This window comes from Molossus molossus, unplaced genomic scaffold (genome assembly GCF_014108415.1).
Source record: "Molossus molossus isolate mMolMol1 unplaced genomic scaffold, mMolMol1.p scaffold_m16_p_1, whole genome shotgun sequence".
Classification (NCBI taxonomy): Eukaryota; Metazoa; Chordata; class Mammalia; order Chiroptera; family Molossidae; genus Molossus; species Molossus molossus.
In genome coordinates, this window is record NW_023425344.1 from 250,003,569 (window position 1) to 250,027,957 (window position 24,389).

General features: G+C 46.0%; 1 protein-coding gene and 1 non-coding gene across 2 annotated transcripts in view; one reads left to right on the plus strand and one right to left on the minus strand.

Annotated features, from left to right (window-relative positions):
* TECPR2 (tectonin beta-propeller repeat containing 2) overlaps positions 1-24,389 on the plus strand; it is a 94,438-nt gene that overhangs the window by 12,984 nt on the left and 57,065 nt on the right. Inside the window, exons 3-5 of the mRNA XM_036264929.1 lie at positions 17,368-17,496; positions 17,808-17,939; positions 21,914-22,071. Coding sequence (XP_036120822.1) covers positions 17,368-17,496; positions 17,808-17,939; positions 21,914-22,071 — 419 coding nt within the window. The remainder of the gene's footprint in view (positions 1-17,367; positions 17,497-17,807; positions 17,940-21,913; positions 22,072-24,389) is intronic.
* Positions 10,726-10,832, minus strand: LOC118621349. Its single transcript, XR_004957677.1, has one exon. It is a non-coding gene; the product is annotated as a U6 spliceosomal RNA (small nuclear RNA).

Below are 24,389 nucleotides of genomic sequence, written 5' to 3' on the forward strand. Positions count from 1 at the left end.
TATGGAAAGGTAAATAAAAAAAGTTAATTCACCCTCTAAGAAATCCGGTGTGGCACTGAGAGAGCATGTGTTTCAGTGAAGTGTGTTCCTGAAGAAGAAGCAGAACTTCTACATGATAAAGAGCCTGGCATGTGTTTTCAAGAGTAATGCTTTTGGAAACCTTTTCTTTTTCTACACAAGTTAGGAGAGAGCAGATGGCGACGCAAGAAATTCTTCCTAGGGAGTGCCAAGAGCACGAAGAAATGTTGTGAGGAGCTATTAATAAGTACACAAATGTTATAGACTTGTTCAACATACAGTTTGACATATGTAAGAATAGAGGAGAAAGATGACCTGAGTTTCTCATTTTCTGTTTTGAAATTAAATGTATGATCTTGCTTGTTAACACTCAGCAAGTTGTTGAAATTCCATGGCTTTGCTTTCGGAACTCTTTGCCCCAACCACAGCCATGCTGGTCCTCATTTATGCCCCTTTGCCACACTCGCTGTCCCAGTGTGCTCATCCAGCAAGCATTTGTCCAGTGCTCACTGTGTGCCAGGCTCATCTGAGGTCCCGGAGATATATTAGAAAGTGCAACGGGCCAAGTTCCTGCCCGCACGGAGCTGGATCTAAGGCGGAGAGTCAGAAACAATACAGACAGGTGGGCACGTGCTGAGGGGAGGGTGGACCAAAGACGGACAAGGAGTGCCAGCAGTTTTAAATAGGAACTTCAGGGAAGGGCTGACGGAGAAGTGACAGCCGAACAAGACCTGGAGAGAGTGATCAACACACCATGCTGCTGTATCTGTTAGAAAGCTCATGCTGCAGAATGTTGTGAATGTTCTAACGTACACCCAGTGTATTTTTTTTTTGTTTTGTTTTTATCCTCACTCGAGGATATTTTTCCATTTTTTGTTCAGATAGAGTGGGAGGGAGAGAGAGACAGAAACATCGATGTAAAGGGACACATCGAGTGGCTGCCACCCGCACGACCAACCAGGGCCGGGGACAAACTGCAACCGAAGTACGTGCACTTAGCGGGAACCGAACCCGGGTCTCTCCGGACCACAGGCCGACGCTCTAACCGCTGAGCCAAACCGGCCAGGGCCACCCAGTGTATTTTTTAAAGTGATGCAGAAATGGGAGTTTTTGTCTCACCATATCAGCCAAAGGTGCATTTCCTAATGCTTCCTTTGTCTTTCCTGTGGAAGGCACCCTGAAGTCCATTGACTAGCATCCTGAGATCTAAATTCTGGTGTGTCAATGGCATCACAATACAGGGTTTCACAATACAGGGTGCCCTTCTCTGCGTGGATCGCTTCCGATCATTCGTCGCAGAGTTTAGCTTTCAACTGTTTTTTGCAGTAAAAATTATATCTCATTACATGTCCATTCTCCCTAAATTGACCTAAGTTCAATTTAATTCCAACAAGTTTTTCTTAATGGTGATTGATGGTGATTTAAAATATATATGAAACAGCCCTGGCCAGTTTGGCTCAGCGGTTAGAGCGTCGGCCTGCGGTCCGGAGAGACCCGGGTTCGGTTCCCGCTAAGGGCACGTACTTTGGTTGCAGTTTGTCCCCGGCCCTGGTTGGTCGTGCGGGTGGCAGCCACTCGATGTGTCCCTTCACATCGATGTTTCTCTCTCTCTTTCCCTCCCACTCTATCTGTACGAAAAATGGAAAAATATCCTCGAGTGAGGATAAAAAAAAAATAAAAATAAAATATATATGAAATTGTAATGAGTCAAACAAGAGATACTAGTGGAAAAAGAAGAACAAGATGGGAGAAGTTGCTCTCCTGGGTAATAAGATCTATCAAGCTTCAGTAATTAAGGCAATGTGGTATTAGCACAAGAATGCATAAATAGGTCATTGGACAGAATAGGGAAGTCAGAAGATCCACATGTCTGTATGAACGCTTAAGTAACTGCAGACATGTTTGTCTGAAGAGTGACATGTGACAGTGGATATGAATATAGAGGAAAAATGAAACTGGATCCCTCCCTCACTTCATGGTTATTCTGTCTCAGCACTTCAAAGCTGTTACTCCATTGTCTCTTGACTGCTGAGACTTCTGCTGGCTGTCTGTTTTCCTTTATGAGTGATCTGCCCTCTGTCTCGTCACTAGTGATAGAGTCCCCGGCCCCAGGGACTTCCTTCCAGTGCACTGGACAGTCCCTGCTCCACTGTGTACTGTGAAGTTAAGGACATTAGTCCAGAAAAGCAGGTGCCTTTATGTAACTTTAGATCATTAAAAGTTGTATAAATATCCTGTCTGATGTGGCTAAATTGGTTGAGCATTGTCTTGTGCACTAAAAGGTCACCAGTTCGATTCCCAGTCAGGGCACATGCCCAGGTTGCTGCTGGTTCAGTTCCTGGTTAGGGTGTTTGCAAGATCCAACCAATCAATGTTTCTCTCTCACATCAATGTTTCTTTCTCTTTCTCCCTCCTCCTCCCTTTCTCCCTTCCTTCTTTCCGCTCTCTAAAATCTATAAAAACATATTTTTAAAAAAAGTTGTATAAATATTCAAACTTTAAACTGTGGTTCTTTGTTAGTAAAAGAAGGAAATAGTAAACAATTCTTGTAAATTTAATGAATTAATATCTTATTTGAGTCTTCTTAAATATTTCAAAATATTCAGATCTGTTGATTATTTGACAAGCCGAAAGTTTCTACTGAAGGCTGACCTTGCTACATCAGAAGAGGCTCATGAAGAAAGCTTGTCAGACCTCCCAGTTTGCATGATCCTGTGTACAGAGAGCACTCCACCCCCCTGCACTTTTGTCCCCTGCTGCACTTTTGTCTTGTGCATAAAGGGAAAGCTGCCTGCCCAGAGCCTAAGAAGGTGGGCTGCATGCTATCCCGGTGGTGACATGTTTGTCCAGGAAACCATCCCCAGCTCCTTTCAAATTAAACATTTTCTCTTAAGTGTTTTGTTTATTGGCTTTCTGTTTGAGGAAGTTAAGTTGCCACAATGAAGCAACAAGAAGTGCCCCCAAGGAAGTTGGGAATGAGGGAAACAGAAGAGCCGATCACACAATAGATGAGGTCTGAGATGGACAGAGTCTCCTGACAGACAGAAGAGCGGCTCCCAGGCCAGAATGAGACTGAACTGTCCCTTTATCAAAAGAAAAGAGGATGTAACGGAAGGAAGTGGGTAGTCTGCTGTGGAACAAGCTGAATTCCCTGTGCAGCTGGGTCTAGGGGTCCCTGTGGGAGCCGTGACCTTGGGATACTGGCTCTAACGCTCCAGTGGTCTCATCAGAAATTGCTCCCTGCTTGTCAAGCAGCGTTTTGACTAAAACTTGCTGCCCATGTACATTGGCTGTGGAGGAGGGATGTATAGTTTGTACCTACATGAGCATTCTGGTTTGTTCGACTGCTTATTCACTCTAAAATAATAAGTTGGCTTTTTGGCTTAAACTTCCATTTCTTGTGCATTAGATGATTGAGAGACAGACTCCTTGGGCTGATCAACAACAGACACTAAAGAGATTGAGTATCTGAGGCAGGGAGGTTGGGGGCTACACTTCCATGTGCTGATGGACCACATCCTTCTGGGACCACCTGCATGTGTGTCAGTGCCCATAATCTCGGTCCCTGCTGATGGGTCTTGTGCCTTTTCCCAGGTGGAGACCCCCTGAAAGTGACCCAGTTGTTTGTGTCCCCTGCACTAGGCACAGCAAAGCCGTCAGTAAATACTTCCTGCTTAACCCCGCTTCATTGTCCACCCAATTTGAAACCAGCAATTATTTGATATTAGTGAGGTCCATCTCTATTTGTAGACTTGTGTGAAAAACAATACTAGATTGGGGTTTTAATGAAGTTAGTGCAGTAAAATTCCCATTTTAAGGTAATGCGTTAAATGAGGAACTGGTTTTATGAAATAGAAATTGCTAAAAGAGATATTAAGAGTAGATTTTAGCCTTGAGTGTTTGAATATCCTAAAAGAGGTTTTGTGCATGAAAAGTAACCTTCAAATATTTGATCTCTTTAAATAAAATAGAATATTTGTCGATGTCTTTTTTTCTCTGTATCACTTGGTAAAAACCTGATCTCAATTACTCACCTGCTCTGGGGACCATAGTTGATGGGCAGTCAGTCCATCACCATGCATGTTCCAAGACCACATTTCCTATTGGATGCTCCCAGCCCATGATTGAGTGCTGCTGGAATCCTGGGCAAATTAGGCCTGTGAAACAGATCGCTCCTCTGACAAGTGACTTTAGCTTGGGTGTTCCCGTTGGCTTGACGAGAACTTCCGTAAACCACGCTGCAGTCTGAGATTGACCTTTCAGTCCCTCCTCCCTGCCATCTCCCTCCCAGCTTGCAGACCCCACATTGTGATCTGACAGTTCTTCTTGCCTCCTCCAGGAGCTGTCCCTTTTCCCTCACAGGTGTTTCCCCAAGTAAATGTGTTACATGTAGATTCCAGCCTCCAGGCCTGCTTTTCTGTGGACACAAACGGATGCAGCAGTACAGTCAAAACTCCTGTAGCCTTGCTGGTTTCCTTGTTGATTGTTACCTGAAGATATTCTCCCATTGATTCTTAGAGAGAATGGAAGGAAGGGAGGGAGAGAGAGAGAGAGAGAGAGAGAGAGAGAGAGAGAGAGAGAGAGACAGACATTGACATGAGAGAGACACATCAATTGGTTGCCTCCTGCATGACCCCACCCTGGGCCAGGGATCAAACCTGCAACCCTTGACCGAGAATCGAACCCATGACCCTTTGGTCTGCAGGCTGACACTCTAACCACTGAGCAAAATCAGCCAGGGCAAGTATGTTCTCTTGGTTATTGTTTTCTTTTCTTTCTTTTTTTTTTATCCTCACCCAAGGATATTTTTCCATTTTTGTTCAGGTAGAGTGGGAGGAGAGAGAGGAAGAGAGAGGGAGAAACATCAAGGTGAAAGGGACACATCAAGTGGCCGCCTCTTGCATGACCCCAACTGGGGCTGGGGACAAACTGCAACCAAGGTATGTGCCCTTAGCGGGAACCAAACCCGGGTCTTTCTGGACTGCAGGCCGACACTTAAACCGCTGAGCCAAACCGGCCAGGGCTTTATTTAATTAAATTTTTTTTTATCCTCACCCAAGGACTTTTTTTTTTGCATTTATCTTCAGATAGAGTGGGAGGGGGGAGGAGAGAGAGAAACATCGATGTGAGAGAGACACACCAAGTGGCTGCCACCCACACGACTCCAACCAGGGTCCGGGATGAATCGCAACCGAGGTATGTGCCCTTGATCGGAATCAAATCTGCAACTCATTGGTCCACGGGCCGATGCTCTAACTGCTGAGCCAAACCGGCCAGGACCCTACTTATTTTTTATACCTGTTTTGTTTTTTCTTTTTCTACTGCCTTGTGGATTATTTTTGCATATTTCTTAATTTTTTTTAATATGTTTTATTAGGCTCTGTTTTATTTTTATAGTAGTTTTTCTAGCATTTGCAATATGTGTCCTTTAAGTTATCTGCGTTGTGAAATACTAAGAAAAAGTATGTATACACACACACACACACCCACACATACATATATCTGCTGCTGCTTCATGGCACAGAGTTCCTAAAGCCCTCATACATTTCTAAGTGATAAGAGCACCAGGAGCATCTCTTTTTCTACCATTTGGTCTTTGACCCCATTCCTCACACAGGGCTTCTAAAACTCTTGTAAGTTCCCAAGTGATAAGAGCACTGGGAACATCTTTTGTTCTTTGAGGTGAGTCTGAACAGGCTCCTGGGAAAGGACTAGTCACCAGAAAGACCAAGCCGTGATTAGAAACTTGGAAGTAAGTGTTACCCTGAGGTCTGTGAGCCACTCTAGCAAATTAATCAAACCCGAGGAACCTCCAATCTGTATGTCAGTTAGAAGCACTGGCACCCGAACGCGGGGCACTGTGCTGTGGGGACTGAGCCCTTGACCTGTGGGATAATATGCTATATCCAGGTAGGTGTTGTCAGAATTGAGTTAGATTGTAGGGCACCCAACTGGTATCAGACTTGCTTGCTACTGTGGGGAAAACCCCACACACATTTGGTGACCAAAAGTGTCAGAAATGAAGTGCCTGTGGAAGTGAAGACTCACAGGTGGAAAGCATCAGTCCGCTGTCAATTATCCTGTCACTGCACAGGTAATACAAGAACTATACACCGGACTTCCGGTCAGGATGGCGGGTAGGTAAACACGGTATCCGTCCTCCCACAACCACATCAAAGTTACAACTAAACTACAGAACAACCATCATTCAAAGCCACCTGACACCGAGCTGAAGGGAAGTCCTACAACTACACAATTAAAGAAGAAGCTGCATTGAGACTGGTAGGGGCAGAGGTGTGACGGGCTGGCCCCACACCCACGTGTGGCAGATAAAAATTAGTATACCTGTGAAGGTCCTCCCTGAGGACAAAGGGGGTCCCTGTCCCACACCAGGTGCCCCGCTCAGGGTTCCAGTGCCAGGAAGAGAAGTTCCCATAACTTCTGGCTATAAAACCAGCGGGAACTGAGGCTCAGGCAGCTGGAGCCCAAGGCAGCTCCTCTTAAAGGGCCCGCGCATGGACTTATGGGACTCACTCCCTCTGAGTTCAGAGGGGAGGCAGCTAGAGGGGCGCCAGAAGAACTGAGCTGTTTGGCATTGGAGCGAGGGCTGGAGAGGGGGCTTTCTCCTGGACAGACATGCTGTCAGAGGCCTTTGTTCCTTTGGCGAACCCTTCCCTGGGGCAGCAGACAGCCGCCACATCTGGGACCGCAGCAACCTCACTCACACTGTTTGCCCCGCCCTGATGATTCCCGGAGGCCCAGCCCCACCCAACTTTGGGGCCCACCCAAGCTGTTGCCAGTTGCTTTACCATAGGATTGGTTTGTCTTGGATCCTGCTTCAGGTTTTCCTAAAATTTTTCAAACAAGCAGCATTTGGTCTCAGCTAGCCCCATACCTCTCGTTAAGTAATACACAGAAACAAACACAGGGAGGCAGCCAAAATGAGAAGACAAAGAAATAGTCCCAAATGAAAGAACAGAACAAAACTTCAGGAAAAGAACTAAGCGAAATGGAGATAAGCAACCTAACATATGCTGAGTTCAAAATGCTGCTTATAAGGATGCTCAATGAACTTAGTGAGAACCTCAGCGAACTTAGTGAGGGCCTCAAGAGCATAAAAAAGGACCAGTAAGAAATGAAGGAGGCACTAACTGAAATAAAGAATAATTTACACAGATTCAATAGTAGAGTAGGCAAAGCCAAGAAGCAAACCATCGATTTGGAATATAAGGAAGCAAAACATGGCCAATCAGAACAGCAAAAAGAAAAAAGAATCCAAAAAAGTGAGGATGGTGTAAGGAGCCTCTGGGGCAACTTCAAACATGCCAACATTCACATCTTGGGGGTGCCAGAGGGAGAAGAGAGAGAACAAGAAATCAAAAACTATTGGAAACAATAATGGCAGAAAACTTCCCTAACTTGGTGAAGGAAACAGACATACAAGTCCAGGAAGCACAGAGAGTCCCAAACAAATGAACCCCAAGAGGCCCACACCAGGACACATCATCATCAAAATGCAAAAGGTTCAAGACAAAAAAAATTTTTTTTTTATCCTCACCCAAGGACATTTTTCCATTTTTTTGTTCATATAGAGCAGGAGGGAGAGAGAAGAAGAGAAAGAGAGAGAAACATCGACATGAAAGAAACACATTGAGTGGCTGCCATCTGCACTACCCAACCAGGGCCAGGGGCTGCAACCGAGGTACATGCCCTTAGCGGGAACCAAACCCAGATCTCTGGACCTCAGGCCAACACTCTTAACTACTGAGCCAAACCGACCAGGGCGTTCATGAGGGATATTGGTCTGTGAAGTTGACCGTTGAACAACATGGGTTTGAACTGCCTGGGTCCACTAATACACAGATTTATTTTCCCCAAAAAATATGTATAGCACTGGAAATATATTTTCTCTTATGAGTTTTTTAGTAACATTTTTCTCTAGCTTTGTTTTAAGAATACAGTATATGATACATAAAACATACACAATATGTTAATCAACTCTTTGTTATTGGAAAGGCTTCTGGTCAGTAGTAGACTATTAATAGTTAAGTTTTTGGGTAGTCAGATGTTCTGCATGGATTTTTGACTGCATGGGGGAAGGGGGGGGCGACACTCCTAACCTCCAAGTTGTTAAGGGTTAACTACAGTTTGTTTGTTTTTTTTACAGTGTCTCTATCTGGACTTTCTCATCATACATGTAACTGTGTAGTATTTTAATTATATTTCTAACTACTGAAATTGAACATAATTGTATTTTATAGTCATTGTTTAAATTCCCTTGTGTTTTTAACAACTTCTTTTTTTTCTTTTTTTCCCTTACCCGAGGACATTTTTCCATTTTTTTGTTCAGGTAGAGTGGGAGGGAGAGAGAGGAACAGAGAGAGAGAAACATCGATGTGAAAGGAACACATCGAGTGGCTGCCACCCGCACAACCGACCAGGGCCGGGGACAAACTGCAATCGAGGCACATGCCCCTAGCAGGAACCAAACCCGGGTCTCTCAGGACCGCAGGCCAACACTCTAACTGCTGAGCCAAACCGGCCAGGGCTGTTTTTAACAACTTCTTCACTCATCATTCCTTGTTACATCTCAGTTCTTCCCTTTGCAATCATTTTCCTTCTTTCTGGAATACATTCTTTAAGAGTTCTTGTGTTGAGGTCTTTTGGTGGTAAGTACTCTTGATTTCTGTTTGTTTGAATATCTTTCTGTTTTTGAATTCTGTAGACAGGTATACCATACAGGCTGACAGTTTTTTCTCTTAGTGCTTTGAAGATGATATTCCACCGTCTTCTGGACTGCATTGTTGCTATTGCGAAGTCTGTTTTTTAAATAATTATTCATCTTTGCTCATTTGCTTTTTTTCTGACATATTAATATCTTCTCCTTGTCTTTAAGTTTTTACTGTCTCACTACAAGGTATATATGTGTGTATTTTTTTTATGAATCTTGTTTGGGCTTTTGCTCCTGAGGATACAAGCCTTTCATCATTCTTGGATCATTTTTAGTTCTTTTTTTTTTTATCCTCACCCGAGGACACTTTTTCATTCTTTGTTCAGATAGAGCAGGAGGGGGAGAGAGAGAGAGAGAGAAACATCGATGTGAAAGGGACACATCGAGTGGCTGCCACCCGCACGACCAACCAGGGCTGGGGACAAACTGCAACCGAGGTACATGCCCTTAGCGGGAACCGAACCTGGGTCTCTCCGGACCGCAGGCCGACGCTTTAACCGCTGAGCCAAACCGGCCAGGGCCATTTTTAGTTCTTATTTCTGAAGATACTGCCTTCTCTTTTTCTCTCTTTTCTTGCTGCTGGCATCCTGATTAGATATAGGTTGGACCTTCTTATTATATCCTCTGTGTCTTTTCTGTGTCCTTTTAAACTTATCTTTATTGTTAAATATATTACAGATGCCCCCCATCTCTCCCATTGACCCCCTCCTTCTCACTCCTGCCCCCCTCTTGCTTTCCCCACACTATTGTCTGTGTCCATTGATAATACGTATATGCATAGAAGTTTTTTGGTTTATCTCTTCCCACTCCCCCACCCCCTTCCCTTTGAGGTTTGTCAGTCTAACAACCAATTTGTACTTTTTTTTTTCTTTTTTATTCCTCACCCGAGGGTACTTTTCTGTTTATCATCAGATAGAGTGGGAGGGAGGGAGAGAGAGAGAGACAGAGAAAAACATCGATGTGATAGAGCCACATCCACTAGTTGCCTCCTGCATGACCTGACCAGGGCCAGGGACAAACCGCAACCGAGGTATGTGCCCTTGGCCAGAATCAAACCTGTGACTCATTGGTCTGCGGGCTGATGCTCTAACTGCTGTGCCAGACCTGCCAGGACCAATTTGTACTTCTTTTTTTTTTTTTTTTTTTTTTATCCTCACCCGAGGACATTTTTTGCACAGATAGAGTGGGAGGGAGAGAGAGAGAGAGAAACATCGACGTGAAAGGGACACATCGAGTGGCTGCCACCCGCACGACCAACCAGGGCGGGGGACAAACTGCAACCGAGGTACATGCCCTTAGCGGGAACCGAACCTGGGTCTCTCCGGACCGCAGGCCGACGCTTTAACCGCTGAGCCAAACCGGCCAGGGCTGTACTTCTTTTTTGTCATTCTTTTTTTTTTTAATCCTCACCTGAGGACATTTTTTCCATTTTTTGTTCAGATAGAGTGGGGGAGAGAGAGAGAAACATCGACGTGAAAGGGACACATCAAGTGGCTGCCTCCCGCACGACCCAACCAGAGCCAGGAACAAACTGCAACCAAGGTACATGCCCCTAGCGGGAACCGAACCCGGGTCTCTCTGGATCGCAGGTCGATGCTCTAACTGCTGACCCAAACGGGCCAGGGCCCAATTTGTACTTCTTAATCCCTTCACCTTTTTCACCCATCCCCCCAGTCCCCCTCCTATCTGGCAACCAACAAAAAGTTCTCTGTATCTATGAGTCTGTTTCTGTTCTGCTTGCTTATTTTGTTTGTAGATTCAATTGTTGATAGATGTATATCTATTGCCATATTATTATTCGTATTTTTGTTCTTTTACTTCAAGAAGACCCTTCAACAATTCTGGTTTAGTGGTGATGATCTCCTTTAGCTTTTTCTTGTCTGGGGAACTCTTTATATGTCCATCCATACTAAACAATAGCTTTGCAGGATAGAGTAATCTTAGTTGTAGGTTCTTGATTTTCTTTTTTATTTATTTTTAATATGGAACACTTCATGAATTTGCCTGTCATCCTTGTGCAGGGGCCATGCTCATCTTCTCTGTGTTGTTCCAATTTTAGTATATGTGCTGCCAAAGCGAGCATGGCCCTTGCTTTTCATCACTTCAAATTTTCTTACCACTCCCTTCTGGCCTGCAAAGTTTCTTTTGAGAAATAGGCTGATAGTCTTATGGGAGCTCCCTTGTAGGTAACTAACTAACTGCTTTTCTCTTGCTGCTTTTAACATTCTCTTTGTCTTTAACCTTTTGCATTTTGATTATGATGTGTCTTGCTTTGGACCTCTTTGAGTTTATCTTGTTTGGGACTCGCTGTGCTTCCTGGACTTGTATGTCTGTTTCCTTCAGCAAGTTAGGAAAGTGTTCTGTCATTACTTTTTCAAATAGGTTTTCAATTTCTTGCTCTCTCTCTTCTCCTTCTGGCACCCACGTGATGCAAATATTGGTACGCTTGAAGTTGTCCCAGAGGCCCCTTATACTATCCTCATTATATTGGATTCTTTTTCTTTTATCTGTTCTGTTTGGGTGTGTTTTGCTTCCTTATATTCCAAATCGATGGTTTGCTTCTTGTCTTTACCTACTCTAGTATTGATTCCCTGTAAAAAAAAATTTTTATTTCAGTTAGTGCATCATTCATTTCTGTCTGGTCCTTTTTTTATTCTCTTGAGGTCCTCACTAAGTTCCTTGAAATTTTCACTCAAGTCCTTGAGCATCCTTATAACTAGTGTTTTGAACTCTGCATCTGGTTGATTACTCATCTCCATTTCATTTAGTTCTTTTCCTGCAGTTTTGTTCTCTTCTTTAATTTGGGACATATTTCTTTGTCTCCTCATTTTGGCTGCCTCCGTGTGTTCGCCTCTATGTATTAGGAAGAGCTGCTATGTCTCCTAGGCTTTCTAGCATGGCCTGTTGTATTAGGTGTCCTGTAGGGTCCAGTGGCACAGCCTCCCTGATCACCCCAGCTGGGCTCTCAAGGTGCACCCCTCGTGTGAACGATATATACACCCTTCTGTTGTAATTGAGTCTTGATTGCTGTTGGCACTTTAATGGGAAGGATTTACTCAGGCTGATGAGCTGCAAGGACTGGCTGTGCCCACTGACCACTGACCTTTGACTACCTTGGAGGATCAGCTGTGCAGGGGCCCACCATACAGAGCAAGACTTACTTCAGCAGGGCTCTGGTATCCACTGAGTGCACTCCTTGAGTGTGTTGCTTATGGAGGTGGTTGGGTGGTGGTGCTTCACTGTGGCCTGAAGCTGTCCACTGAGTGAGTTAGCTCTGGGGCAAGGTCAGCCACTGTCTGTGTTCTATTTGGGGCCACCAGGCATAAGCTACAAAGTGATCTGCAAATGGCTGCTGCTTGTGCTGGGCTTGGAGGTGCCCAGGCAAAGCCAAGCTGTGAACCAAGGCTGGCAGCCTCTAGTTCCAGGACTGGGGTTATTTAGTGAGAGGTATGGGGTTTTCTGAGGCCAGATGCACTTTGAGAGAATTCAGGAAAATCTGAAACAGAAGCCAAGACAGGCCAATCCTATGGTAAAGCCACTGGAAACAGCTTGGGTGGGCCTGAAAGTTGGGTGGGGCGGGGCCTCAGGGAGTCACCAGGGCGGGGCAAACAGTGTGAGCCAGGTTGCTGCAGTCCCAGATATGGCAGTCTCTGCCAGCCCTGTGGGGGAAGGGCTCACTAAAGAAACAATGGCCTCTGCCAGCCCATCTGTCCAGGAGAAAGTTGCCTCTCCAACTCTCGCCCTCATGGCAAACAACTCAGTTCTTCCCTGAATGTCTCTGGTGCCTTTTGAGCTGCCTCCCTATCCTGGAGCCTGGAGGGAGCGAGTCTGAGTAAGTCCATGTGCGGGCCCTTTAAGAGGAACTGCTTGGGACTCCAGCCTCCCTCAACTTTGACTCCCACTGGTTTTTACAGCAAGAAGTTATGGGGACTTCTCTTCCTGGTGCTAGAACCCTGAGCTGGGGGCCAGGTGTGTGGCTGGGACCCCTCACTCCTCAGGGAGGGCTTTCCCAGCCGAAGTACCCTCCTGATTTTTATCCGCCACACATGAGTGTGGGACCCAGCTGTCTGTGCTTCCGCCCCTCCTACCAGTCTTAATGTGGCTTCTTTAATTTCATAAGACTTCTATTCAGCTCTATTTGAAGCAGTTCTGAGTGATGGTTCTAATTTTTTTTTTTTTTTTTTTTTTTTTTTTTTTTTTTTTTTTTTTTTTTTTTATCCTCACCCGAGGACATTTTTCCATTTTTTGTACAGATAGAGTGGGAGGGAGAGAGAGGAAGGGAGAGAGAGAGAGAAACATCGATGTGAAGGGACACATCGAGTGGCTGCCACCCGCACGACCAACCAGGGCCGGGGACAAACTGCAACCGAAGTACGTGCCCTTAGCGGGAACCGAACCCGGGTCTCTGCGGACCGCAGGCCGACGCTCTAACCGCTGAGCCAAACTGGCCAGGGCTCTAATTTTTTTTTTTAAATCCTTACCTGAGGATATTTTTCTATTTATCTGCAGGGAGAGAGAGAGAGAGAGAGAGAGAGAGAGAGAGAGAGAGAGAGAGAGAAACATCAACGTGAGAGAGGCACATTGACTGGTTGCCTCCCGCACGACCCCAACCAGGGCTGGGGATGAACTGCAACAGAGGTATGTGCCCTTGGCTGGAATCGAACCCAGGACTCACTAGTCTGCGGGCCGATGCTCTACTGCTGAGCCAAACTGGCCAGGGCTGTAGTTGTAATTTTGACGTGGTTGTGGGAGAGGCCATATCACGTTTACCTATGCCACCTTCTTGACTGGAAGTCCTCTGTGACTTTTTAAATTCTCTTTCATATTTGTATGTCATCTAGTTCAATATTTTCTTTCAGCTATGACTAATCTGCTTGTTAACCCACCACTAAGATTTTAAGTTCTTTTGGTTCTTTTTCATTTCTGACTATTTCTGGTAGTAGCTTGCTCTTGTGTTTTAGATTCCTTTTATACTTTAAAAATGTGAAACATATTTCTTTTATGTTCTGTATCTCCTTAATCTAAACCAAATACTTGGATGAGGGTGAAGGTGTATCCAGTTCAATTATTGTTTTTTCTAGTTGATTCTTCTTCTTCTCCTATTTCCCTATGGTTATTTCTAATTATTTAGCTGTGTGGTTATTTCTAATTATTTAGCTGTGTGGCTGATCCTAATGTGTGCAGATGCTGAGGGACCTGGGTCGAGACACAGATGGGATTTATGTTCACTCTGCCAGCAACTTGGTGTGCTACTCACAGGGAAGCACTACAGCTAAATTGCCTGGCACGGGGCTTCTTTTGAGTGGAAAGGAAGAAAAATTCAGACTGATGCTGAGTAGGGTAGGCTCATGACTGCAGATTCTTAGGAAAGATTCTTTCTTTATTCAGTCTCATCAGTGTCTGAGATAAGACAGAGTTCCTTGTCAGCTCCATTTGCCAGCAAATCCATTCCCCTCCTAGTTCACCCTTCTGAGATCTGGGTATCGATTCCAGCTCTCCACCTCCTCTGGCCTGAAGCCTTGTCCTCATTTCCTGCATCTCCAGGTGCTGGCTAGGTAGTCCCAGGGAAGCCTGCAGCTTCAGGGTGGCTTTTTCTGTTCTGTTTGGCAACATTCTCTTTGTTTTTAGCTCCTGTAGATGTTTATTTTCTAGACATCAGCTGTGCATTTCTTTTTTTCTTTTTTTTAAATGTATTCCTCACCCGAGAATATTTTTCTACTTATCATTAGATAGAGTGGGAGGGAGGGAAAGAGAGACAGAGAGAAACATTGATGTGATAGAGCCACATTGACTAGTTGCTTCCTGCACGACCCCACCAGGGCTGGGGATGAACCGCAACTGAGGTATGTGCCCTTGACGGGAATCAAACCCGCGATTCGTTGGTCCGCGGGCCAACACTCTAACCATGGAGCCAAACCGGCCAGGGCTCAGCTGTGCATTTAGGATGTTTTTTGTTTGTTTGTTTTTATCCTTACCAGAGGACATTTTTCCATTTTTTGTTCAGATAGAGTGGGAGGGAAGGAGGAAGAGAGAGAAAGAGACAGAGAGAGAGAGAAACATTGACGTGAAAGGGACACATCAAGTGGTCGCCACCTGCACGACCCAACCAGGACCAGGGACAAACCGCAACCAAGGTACATGCCCTTAGTGGGAACCGAACCCGGGTCTCTCTGGACCGTAGGCCAGTGTTCTAACCGCTGAGCCAAACCAGCCAGGGCTAAGTTGTTTTTTGTATCTTGGTGTTTCTAGGTGTTTGGAGAGAAATGATTTTCAGAATAGCTACATTGATATTATCAGAAATTGAAGCCTCATATTTTGTTTCTATATGAAGTGTAGTTAAATGTGAATAATATGATTCTTGGGATGTTTTGGTTCTTAAGTCAAGAACTGTAACACACAGACCTGGACAAAAAAATGGAAGAATGTCCTCGGGTGAAGATAAAAAAATAAAAGAGCCGTAACACTATTATTAATCATATTAAATAACATTAACTCACACTTAGTACATTGGTTTGTTTAAGAGTATGTGTATAGCCCTGGCTGGTGTAGTTCAGTGGGTTGAACATCATCCCGTGCACCGAGAGGTCGCTGATTTGATTTGTGTTCAGGGCACTTGCCCAGGTTTTGGGCTTGATCCCCGGTCAGGGGTATGCAGGAGGTGGCCAGTTGTTCTTTCTCACATCAATATTTCTCTCTCTCCCTTTTTCTTCCTCTCTCTCAAAAATTAATGAAAACATATTTTTAAAGAAGAGCATGTGTATAAGCACTGCACACAGATATTCAGGCTTCAGCCCATCTGAGTGATGAGTTGTATTTTGAAACTATTCATTCAGAAAAGTTACACACTGTTGTAAATTTGTGCTATGATGTGGCGAGATTTCCAATAAATGATTTTAATTACTGATGTGGTGGCAGTGTTTTTATTTTACTTTTTTAATGATTTTATAGAGAGGAAGGGAGAGGGAGAGGGAGAGAGAAACATCAATCAGTTGCCTTCTATATGCGCCCCAATCAGGAATCGAACCTGTGACCCTTTAGTCCCCAGGCTGACCCTCTAACCACTTAGCCACACCAGCCAGGGCTGATTAATAGTTTTGTAAATTACAATAAATTACTAGATGGATGAAAAATAAAAGACTATTATGTCTAAAACCTGTTCTGTCACTTTCTCCCCTCAAAGCAGCACCAACAAATTCTGCTAATGGAACATCACTCGTGTTACCTGCGTTCCAGGTGGTCAAGTCCTTTCCTCTTTTTCCTGTCCACAGCCTCCCTGGCCTTCCATCTGCCTGGCCTGTAGACTCACTCACAGAGAAAGCACAGGGCAGCAAGGCTGAGCACGGCCTCTGGAGAGGCACGCTGGGCCGTGGGACCTTAGACAAGTCCCTTACTCTTTGTACAGTGAGCACGACCACGGACTGACCCACGTGGTTGTTTGAGGACTCCCGGAGGCAACACTTGTAAAGTGCTTAACCAGCTGCACAGCGCTGGGGCACGCTCAGCACACGAGAGGGTCTGTGCAGTTCTCGCTGCTGCTGCCGCCACTCTGACCAGGTCTTCCTCTGGTGTACTGCCTTCGCCCGTTCCGTTTGCCACTTCTTGGGGTGGGTCCATACTACCTCCGACCTGGTGATCAAAAAGGGCCACTGGTCTTCCTGCCTGGCCCTTTCCCCCTCTGCACCCCATTTCAAATCACCTCTGACTGACACACTGGCAAAGTCGGGACTCTTCAAGGGCTCCTCCTTTCCTTCCTACATCTTCAGAGCCAAGTCCCTTACCCTGCGTCACGACCTGGCACCAGAGATAGTTCTAGCCCCTGAGAATGCCCTGAAAGCGCTGAAGTACCAGATGAAAGGGAGCTTAGTCATTAGCATCCCTGCCAGCTGTGGGCAGCTTTTCACATGGCCCCAGCTAAGCTTTGGGGTGACTGAGATCTACTCTAGTTTATGTTACCTTAGCAGCTGACTCAGTACCCTGAGTGGAGGGTATTCTTACCTGTTTGCCAGATTGACTACCACCTAAATGACCACAGCAGGGAACAGAGTGGCTCGTTGGCGATCTTGCCCAATGTCAGCAAGGTCAAAATGGTTGTGTCACTTTTCTGAATGAATGGTTTCAAAATCAAAAATGGTCACTTATATGGGCTGGAAGCCTGCATAGATACAGTGCTCGTACATGTTAAGCTTGAGTTGGTATTATTTATTGATTATTGATCTAAGAACCAAACGTACCAGGAATCATTTATAAAGTACTTCCCACGGTACTGTCTCGCTGACCCTGCAGCCAGCCTGTGTGCAGGGCTGTGGACCCACCGCAGTGGTTGAGGGATTGGTCCATGTCGAGAAGAAAGCAGAGCTGGGTCTGGGGCGGCTCTTCTCACCCCTGACTCCTATCTGGGGAAAGACCTCTCGTCCAGGCTCCTTTGTCATTTCAAAGATTAAAAATCTAAAAAGAAAATGAAGTATTTTAACAGATTCTGTTATCTTCCAGAATTGTGTGTGTCTTCTCTCAGGATTATGAATAGGCTGCAGCCAGTGAAGTGTACTCTCCACTGGGAATGTTCTTCCTTTGCAAGCCGCCTGCTTACAGGGTTTGCTTTTGGATATTTTCTCTTTCAGGGAAAAACGGAATCCATCACGGTGGTCAAGCTGCTGAGCTGCTTCGATGACCTGGTGGCTGCAGGCACAGCCTCTGGGAGGGTCGCGGTTTTCCAACTTGTGTCTTCATTGCCCGGGAGAAATAAGCAGGTCAGCACTAAACATTTTAGGATTTTAAAATGAGAAATCCTCATCTGCCTAGATATATATATAAATATATGCTTAGAAAAGCTTAACACTGTGTTCTTTATAATCAGGTAGCATTTTTGTGCCTGGTAGGACATTTGGCAAAGAGCACATGTGGGTAATTTAGTAATCTCTGGATTTTGAAGGTAAATAGGCAGATAGAACCCAGCTCCTCCATAAATAGGAGGGTTCCTTCCCACCTTGTCCACAAGACTCCATCTCCCAATGCTTATCCTTTTCTGTCTCCTGTGTGTATTTTTATCACTTATTCATAGCTTCGGAGATTTGATGTCACTGGTATTCACAAAAATAGCATCACAGCTCTGGCTTGGAGCCCCAATGGGATGAAATTGTTCTCTGGAGATGACAAAGGGAAAATTGTCTATTCTTCTCTGGATCTAGACCAGGTAAAATTATTTTCAGAAATTATTGATCTTATATTTGCAGAAATGATATTCATAATTGTATTTTTAGTTAGCTTGTATTTTCTATTGTCGTCCTATTACAATCTCAATTGTTATTTGTAGCATTTTCTTTCAAGGACTTTTCTAATATTTCATAAGCTTCTACTTCTGTGATTAATGCTCCGGCCTTTGTTTCTACTGGAGTGTGTTCACTTTTTTCATTCTCCTGTTGTCTCTTCTACTACTTAGAAGAGAAGCCACTGTCATACCTAATTCCTTTAAGGGTTTGTGGGAGCAAGGTGACGTTCTTCAGGGTCATAACTGGACAGAGGTCAGCGCTTTCAATGGCGGACAGCTCACCCCTCTCCAAGCCCTGCCGCTGTGAGATGACCTCGTGTGGGACAAGAGTGGCCAGCAGGGGGGAGGTTTGGTGTCAGCACAGGTCCAGCCCCACGTTTATGTATGCTACTTTACTTGATCCTCCCAGAGTGCCCCAGCTGTGTTCTCACCCCAGGCAATGAAGGAAACAGCTCTAAGAGATGCAGTCACTAGGCCGATGTCAAAAGCTAATACCTGGCAGAGCTCAGCTGCAGACTGAACTTCCGCAAAGCCCGTCTTTCCCACTGCATGCTGACCTCGTGCCTGCCTGTGCCCAGCTAGACTGAGCTTCTCGGTGGCACAGCCCTTCTGTTTTCTTATCTGTAGCCTTCATTCCAAACATGTGGCAGGAGTTCAGCAACTACTAGCTGAGTGGCTCTTGTCCCTCGGACCCAAGACTAACTTACTGTTGAGTCTCTATAGCAGTAGCTCAAACTGTCTGGTCTCAGGACCCCTTCACAATCCTAAAAAGAGGACCCTACAGCGCTGTTTTCTGTGTGAGTTCTGTCTACTGAGTACACTGTGTTGGAAGTCAAAACTGAGAAAGTAAAAAATATGTATTAATTTCATTTTTAAATAATGATAAATCTATTATATGTTAAATAACATTTTTTTAAAAATAACTATTTTCAAAACAAGTGGAAAGAGTGGCATTGCTTTATGTTTGTGCAAATCTCTTTCATGTCTGGCTTGATGGAAGACAGCCTGATTCTATATTCAGTCTGTCACAGATACATTGTTTCAGTTGGAAGATATAAAGAAACTCCAGCCTTGCACAGAGTTGCCCTGGCTGATGTGCTCAATGGTTAGAGCATCGGCCTGGGACCAAAGGGTCTTGGGTTCGGATTCCCAGCCCTGGTTGGGGTGCATGCAGGAGGCATCAGATTGGTGTCTGTCTCTCACATTGATATTTATTTCTCTCCCTTCCTCCCTCCCTTCCATTCTCTCTAAAAATTAGTATAAAAAATATCCTCGGGTGAGGATTAACCAAAAAAATGAAGAAGAAGAAGAAAAAACTGGGAGGAGTGTTTTAATAGCCTTTTAATATTCTTCTTTAGTTCTGTCCCCAAGTTGATTAATGGCAGTGTCATTAAAGGTTAGTTACAGTATGGCATTGAAACCATGTAGATGAATTTTTCATGCTCTATTACCATCAAGTCCACTGGTCCATCTTATACTCAGAATGGCTCTTTGACCCATATGCGATTTTGTGACATCATGTATCAGTCACTTCGAACACGTTGAGTCAGAGTGAGGCACATCTTCCAAATGCTGACAGTTTAGTTATATAATATTGAAGAAAGCAGCTTTGTTAGTATCTCCATCATTCTGATCAGAAAAGTCTTGAGCTCTGGGAATCTCTCAGGTTCATAAAGGTGGATACATTGCTTTAAATTCTAACCTTCATTTGAAAACTTGAATTTTATCATCAGCAACAAATATGGTCACTTGTTGCCCTTGCAGTACAGGGTCACTTTGTTCTTTCTGGGCTAGTGTCTATCGAAGGCCCTGTTTGGAATCATTACAGCATTCCAAGTGAACAAGGTATCTGAAAACGCAGCTGCCTCAGCCCGCAGCGGTGCTGACCGTCACTCAGATGCTTGTTGATTTGGGAGAACAGGATGCTCAGTTCCAGTGGACAGAACACACAGATAGACGTGCCCAATGGCCAAAACCAAATGAAGTTGTCATTTCCTCCATCAAAAACATTCTTGCCCTGGCTCATTTGGCTCAGCGATTAGAGCGTTGGCCCGAGGACCAAAGGGTCGAGGGTTTGATTCCTGGTCAAGGGCATGTAGCTGGGTTGTAGGTTTGATACCCGGCCCAGGTTGGAGTCATTTGGGAGGCAACCAATCAATGTGTCTCTCTCACTTCAGTGTTTCTCTCTCTCCCCCTCCCTCCCTCCTTTCCATTTTCTTTTTTTAAAATGTTTTTATTGATTTTTTTAGAGAGAGAGGTAGGGAGCGAGGGAGAGAGAAATATTGATGTGAGAGAAACATTGATCAGCTGCCTCCTGCATGCCTCTTACTGGGGATTGAGCTTACAACCCAGGTATGTGCCCTGACTGGAAATCAAACCAAGACCTCTCAGTCCATGGGACGACGCTCAATCCACTGAGCCACACCAGCCAGGCTCCATTCTATCTTTAAAAATCAATGGAAAAGTATCCTCTAGTAAGGATGAAAGAAACAAAAAACCCCAAATGTTCTTAAGTGCTGAAACACGTGTTTTTAATGTGAGTATATGGTGGTGAGGGCCCAGGGACAACAAGTGGAATTGGGTTTCCTGCTCAGATTGGTCACCTCGGAGGCTCCCTCAACTCCACCCTGTGTGGCTTTTGTACCATGAGTACAAGTGCCCACTGTGAACAAGGCTGATACAACCTAGCACTGTAATGAATTGTGACCTCACAAATCCCTTTGAAAGGGTCCTGAGGACCTTCAGGGACAGCGGGCATCCTTGGAGAACCACTACTGTGCAGGACGATGTTCTGTGACATTGCTAAGGACCCCCTGCGTGTGTCCTTTCCTGCTGCCACGCCCTGCCCGGCTGTGGGCAACACAGAACACTACTCATGCAGGGAGCAGTGTCCTTAGCAGGCTGATAATTTCTTCCCCAGCTTTATTGAGGTTCTGATAATTTTTTAAAATACACAAGTACTCTGTGAGGTTTTCAAATAAAAGGACATGGGAGGATGCATGTTTTTGCAAAATTTAATACAGTAAATTTTATTGCATTACAAGGTAAGTAAAAAACTAAACTGCTACTGTTTGCATAACTCCAAATGTGGGCAGCAAATCTATCTAAAAAGTCCTCAGTGTTTGAGGGGAATGGGGTTCTGTATCTTCTCCGTGGCGGTGGTTACACCGTTGTGTGTACTTGTCACAATTCATAGAACTGTGTATACAAAAGGGTGAATTGTACTTTATTGAACTTCACCAGTAAGTCTGAGAGCTGCTTCCTCTTCCCCTCAGACGACAGCACATCAGTACTTCTTACTGAAGAACTGGTCCAGGAGAAGAGTGGCCTGTGCAGGCAGATCTCTGCCATCAGGAGGGCAGCAGAACGCCTTCTGGACTTTTACTTTTGTTCTCTAATATATTTAATACCATTTTAATGTATTTCTAACCTCCTATTTTCTCTGACCCTTTCCAGCGACAGGGATAAAATGTCCCCAGAATTGCTTTGAACTCTTTGTGGAGGGAAGGTACAATATGAGCTTAGCTGGTCATTGTCATGGTGATTTTATAGAAAGTCCCATGTGTCCTGTTATAATAGAATAAATAATACACCTGGTACAACATGTTTTTGCTTAGATCTTTATGAATTCTTCTTTGAATTAACTTTTGAGACATTTAAAAGAAATTATACAGAATTTTTAATGTTTCCTGTCAAGCTTGAGGTAGCCTGAGATAGATACTTTTCCAAATAATTTCATTGCCATGGGTTGACAGTGAATCCAATGAGAGTAAAAGCGTGCATTTTAAGGTGTAATTCGACCTAAATAAAAGTAACTGAAAGGGTGTTTCCCATCACGGAGGAGGGCGGGTTACTGTGGCCCCACCTGGCGTTGGCTTTAACCGGACCACCTCCCCCAGGGCGTCTGTAACTCCCAGCTGGTGCTGGAGGAGCCGGCTTCCATCGTGCAGCTGGACTACAGCCAGAAAGTGCTGCTCGTGTCCACGTTACAGAGAAGCCTGCTCTTCTACACCGAAGAGCAGTCTGTCCAGCAAATCGGAACACAGCCAAGGAAAAGGTAAGTGCCCACATGTCCCAGCCTGCTGGTCACAGAGGGGCTTTAAGGTTTGACACATGCAAGCCCACAGTGGCTCTAAGCCTGGGGTTCCTGGTGGGTCCCCAGCCTGCCCAGGACGCCTCGTCCCAGTGTCTGAGAAAGTTTGTACCTCTGCAGTGCACCACTCTGCCAACAGTGCCAGGGGTGAGGTCAAGGAGGGTCGAAGGGGTGAAGGGTTCTAGGCTGAGAGATTGTCCCTCCTTTGACCGGATGCCTGAGAGAAAACAGTGACAAGGAGGGTTAGGCCAAGTCTACCTGCCTGCCAGTCATGTGGGAATAGGCAGCAGCAGCAGCAGCAGCAGCACGTGGGTGGCCAAGCACCCTAGTAGGACTCTGTGCGCGTGTTTTCAGGCTGGGGAAGTGAGGAGGGTTGGGTAGGGGGCAGTGGGAGACGGTGGGCAGGAGCTGGAGGAGTTCCCAGGAGAGGGACACTGGCGGGGGCCAGGAGGAAGGAAGAGAGAGGGTTGGGGGGTGTGGAGAGTGGACAGCAAGCTGGGTTGGAAACGTGGTGGGCCGGCAGGCACTGCTGAGGGCCAGAGGAGGCTGGCAGTGCCGTCGGGGAAGGGTGGCTGAGGTCAGCCGGGGGGGCCGGCATCATTCTGTGTGCTGTCCTCCCGGCTGCACAGTGGAAGTTTATTCTCTGTTCTGTGTGGCAGCCCTGAGCTATGAAAAGACACTGCCGTGCTGCCGCTCAGCTTCTCCCCTGCTGAACAGCCCTCGGTTCCAGCAACACTTTGGCCTGTTTACAGCACCAATCTCCTGCCAGCCTCTGGAAAATGCAGTGGAATTTGTAGCTTGGGCTTACTGTCCTGATTTCCTTTGGCTAGGGTCGCACTTCTGCCTGACGTCTGTCCGGGTTTGTCGGTCATTTGTCTTACTGTGCTGTGTCTCTTTGGAAGGCAGGAGGAATGTAAAGATTAGCAAGCCAGTTACCTTTCACCTGGGCCGCATACCCAGCAGTCTGCTCCTCACACCTGGCCTTCTAGGCTTTTGTGTGAAACCTGAGCAACTTTCTGTGAGCCTCGCCTGGTCGTCTGGGGTCGGGTCCTGGCGCGGTGATTAAAGGCGTGCCGTGTGCCACGCTGTGCGCAGAAACAAATCAGTCTCTGAGGGACATGGTTTCATTGAGCCTTTGGGAAGTGGGGATGACACCAAATACATGTCTTAAGGCTCTCTCTGTTGCGTGCTGTGTGGGCTTGTGGTTAGGAGGGCATCGGCCACCACCCTGGACGTGGTGCTTCACTGAGCACCGTCGGGTGAATGCCTGCTGCGCAGCAGCCCTCAGGTGGGACAGGTGTCGCCCTCAAGCAAGACGAGTGTTGGGCTGCAGTGAGTGCCGGGCGGAGCCGGGGGTGAGGCACTGGGGGTGGGGGGAGCAGGAGGCTTCTCTCAGAACGTGGGGAAGGCCTCCGCAGGGAGTGATACTTGAGCTGAAGTATGGGCAGAGCATTCTGGTTTCAGGGAACATCCAAGGCCAAGGCTGGGGATCAGGCCAGGGCTTGGAGTGTTCCCGGACCCAGAGGGGGCCTGCGGCTATGGAGAAGTGGGGCAGGGCAGGTGTGGGTTCGTGGAGGACTCCGTGGCAGATGAGGTGGGCTCTTCTGATCAAGTCTGAACCTTCTCAGGTTGGACAAACAGTATGTGTTGCTCCCAGAAAGTCTCAGGCCTAGCCATTCCCAAACATGTCATATGTTTGTTCTCTGTGTCTCTGTGGCATTATTTATTTATTTTTTTTTTATCCTCACCCGAGGACATTTTTGCATTTTTTGTTCAGACAGAGCGGGAGGGAGCGAGAGGAAGAGAGAGAGAGAGAAACATCGATGTGAAGGGACACATCGAGTGGTTGCCACCCGCACGACCAACCAGGGCCGGGGACAAACTGCAACCGAGGTACGTGCCCTTAGCGGGAACCGAACCCGGGTCTCTCTGTACCGCAGGCCAATGCTCTAACCGCTGAGCCAAACCGGCCAGGGCTCTGTGGCATTATTTTATGTAAGGACCTCTCCAAGCCTACTGCCATGTGTCCCACAGTCCAGGCACTAGGGATGCCCTGTGTCAGCAGCACCGCCCAGAGCAGTGGGTGCTGGCTGCGGCGGTGTGGAGCTGCACCCAGGCAGAGCCAGCGTCGAGTTCTGGGCCGGCGCTCCCGTCATGCCCTTTCTGTTCATGCTCAGCAGTTCAGGTCTGCAGTACTATAAATTATTGTAGACAATTAGAAAAAACTATTTTATGGCTAGAATTTGCTAACCAAAAAGCACTCCTTTCATATTAGTGTGGCT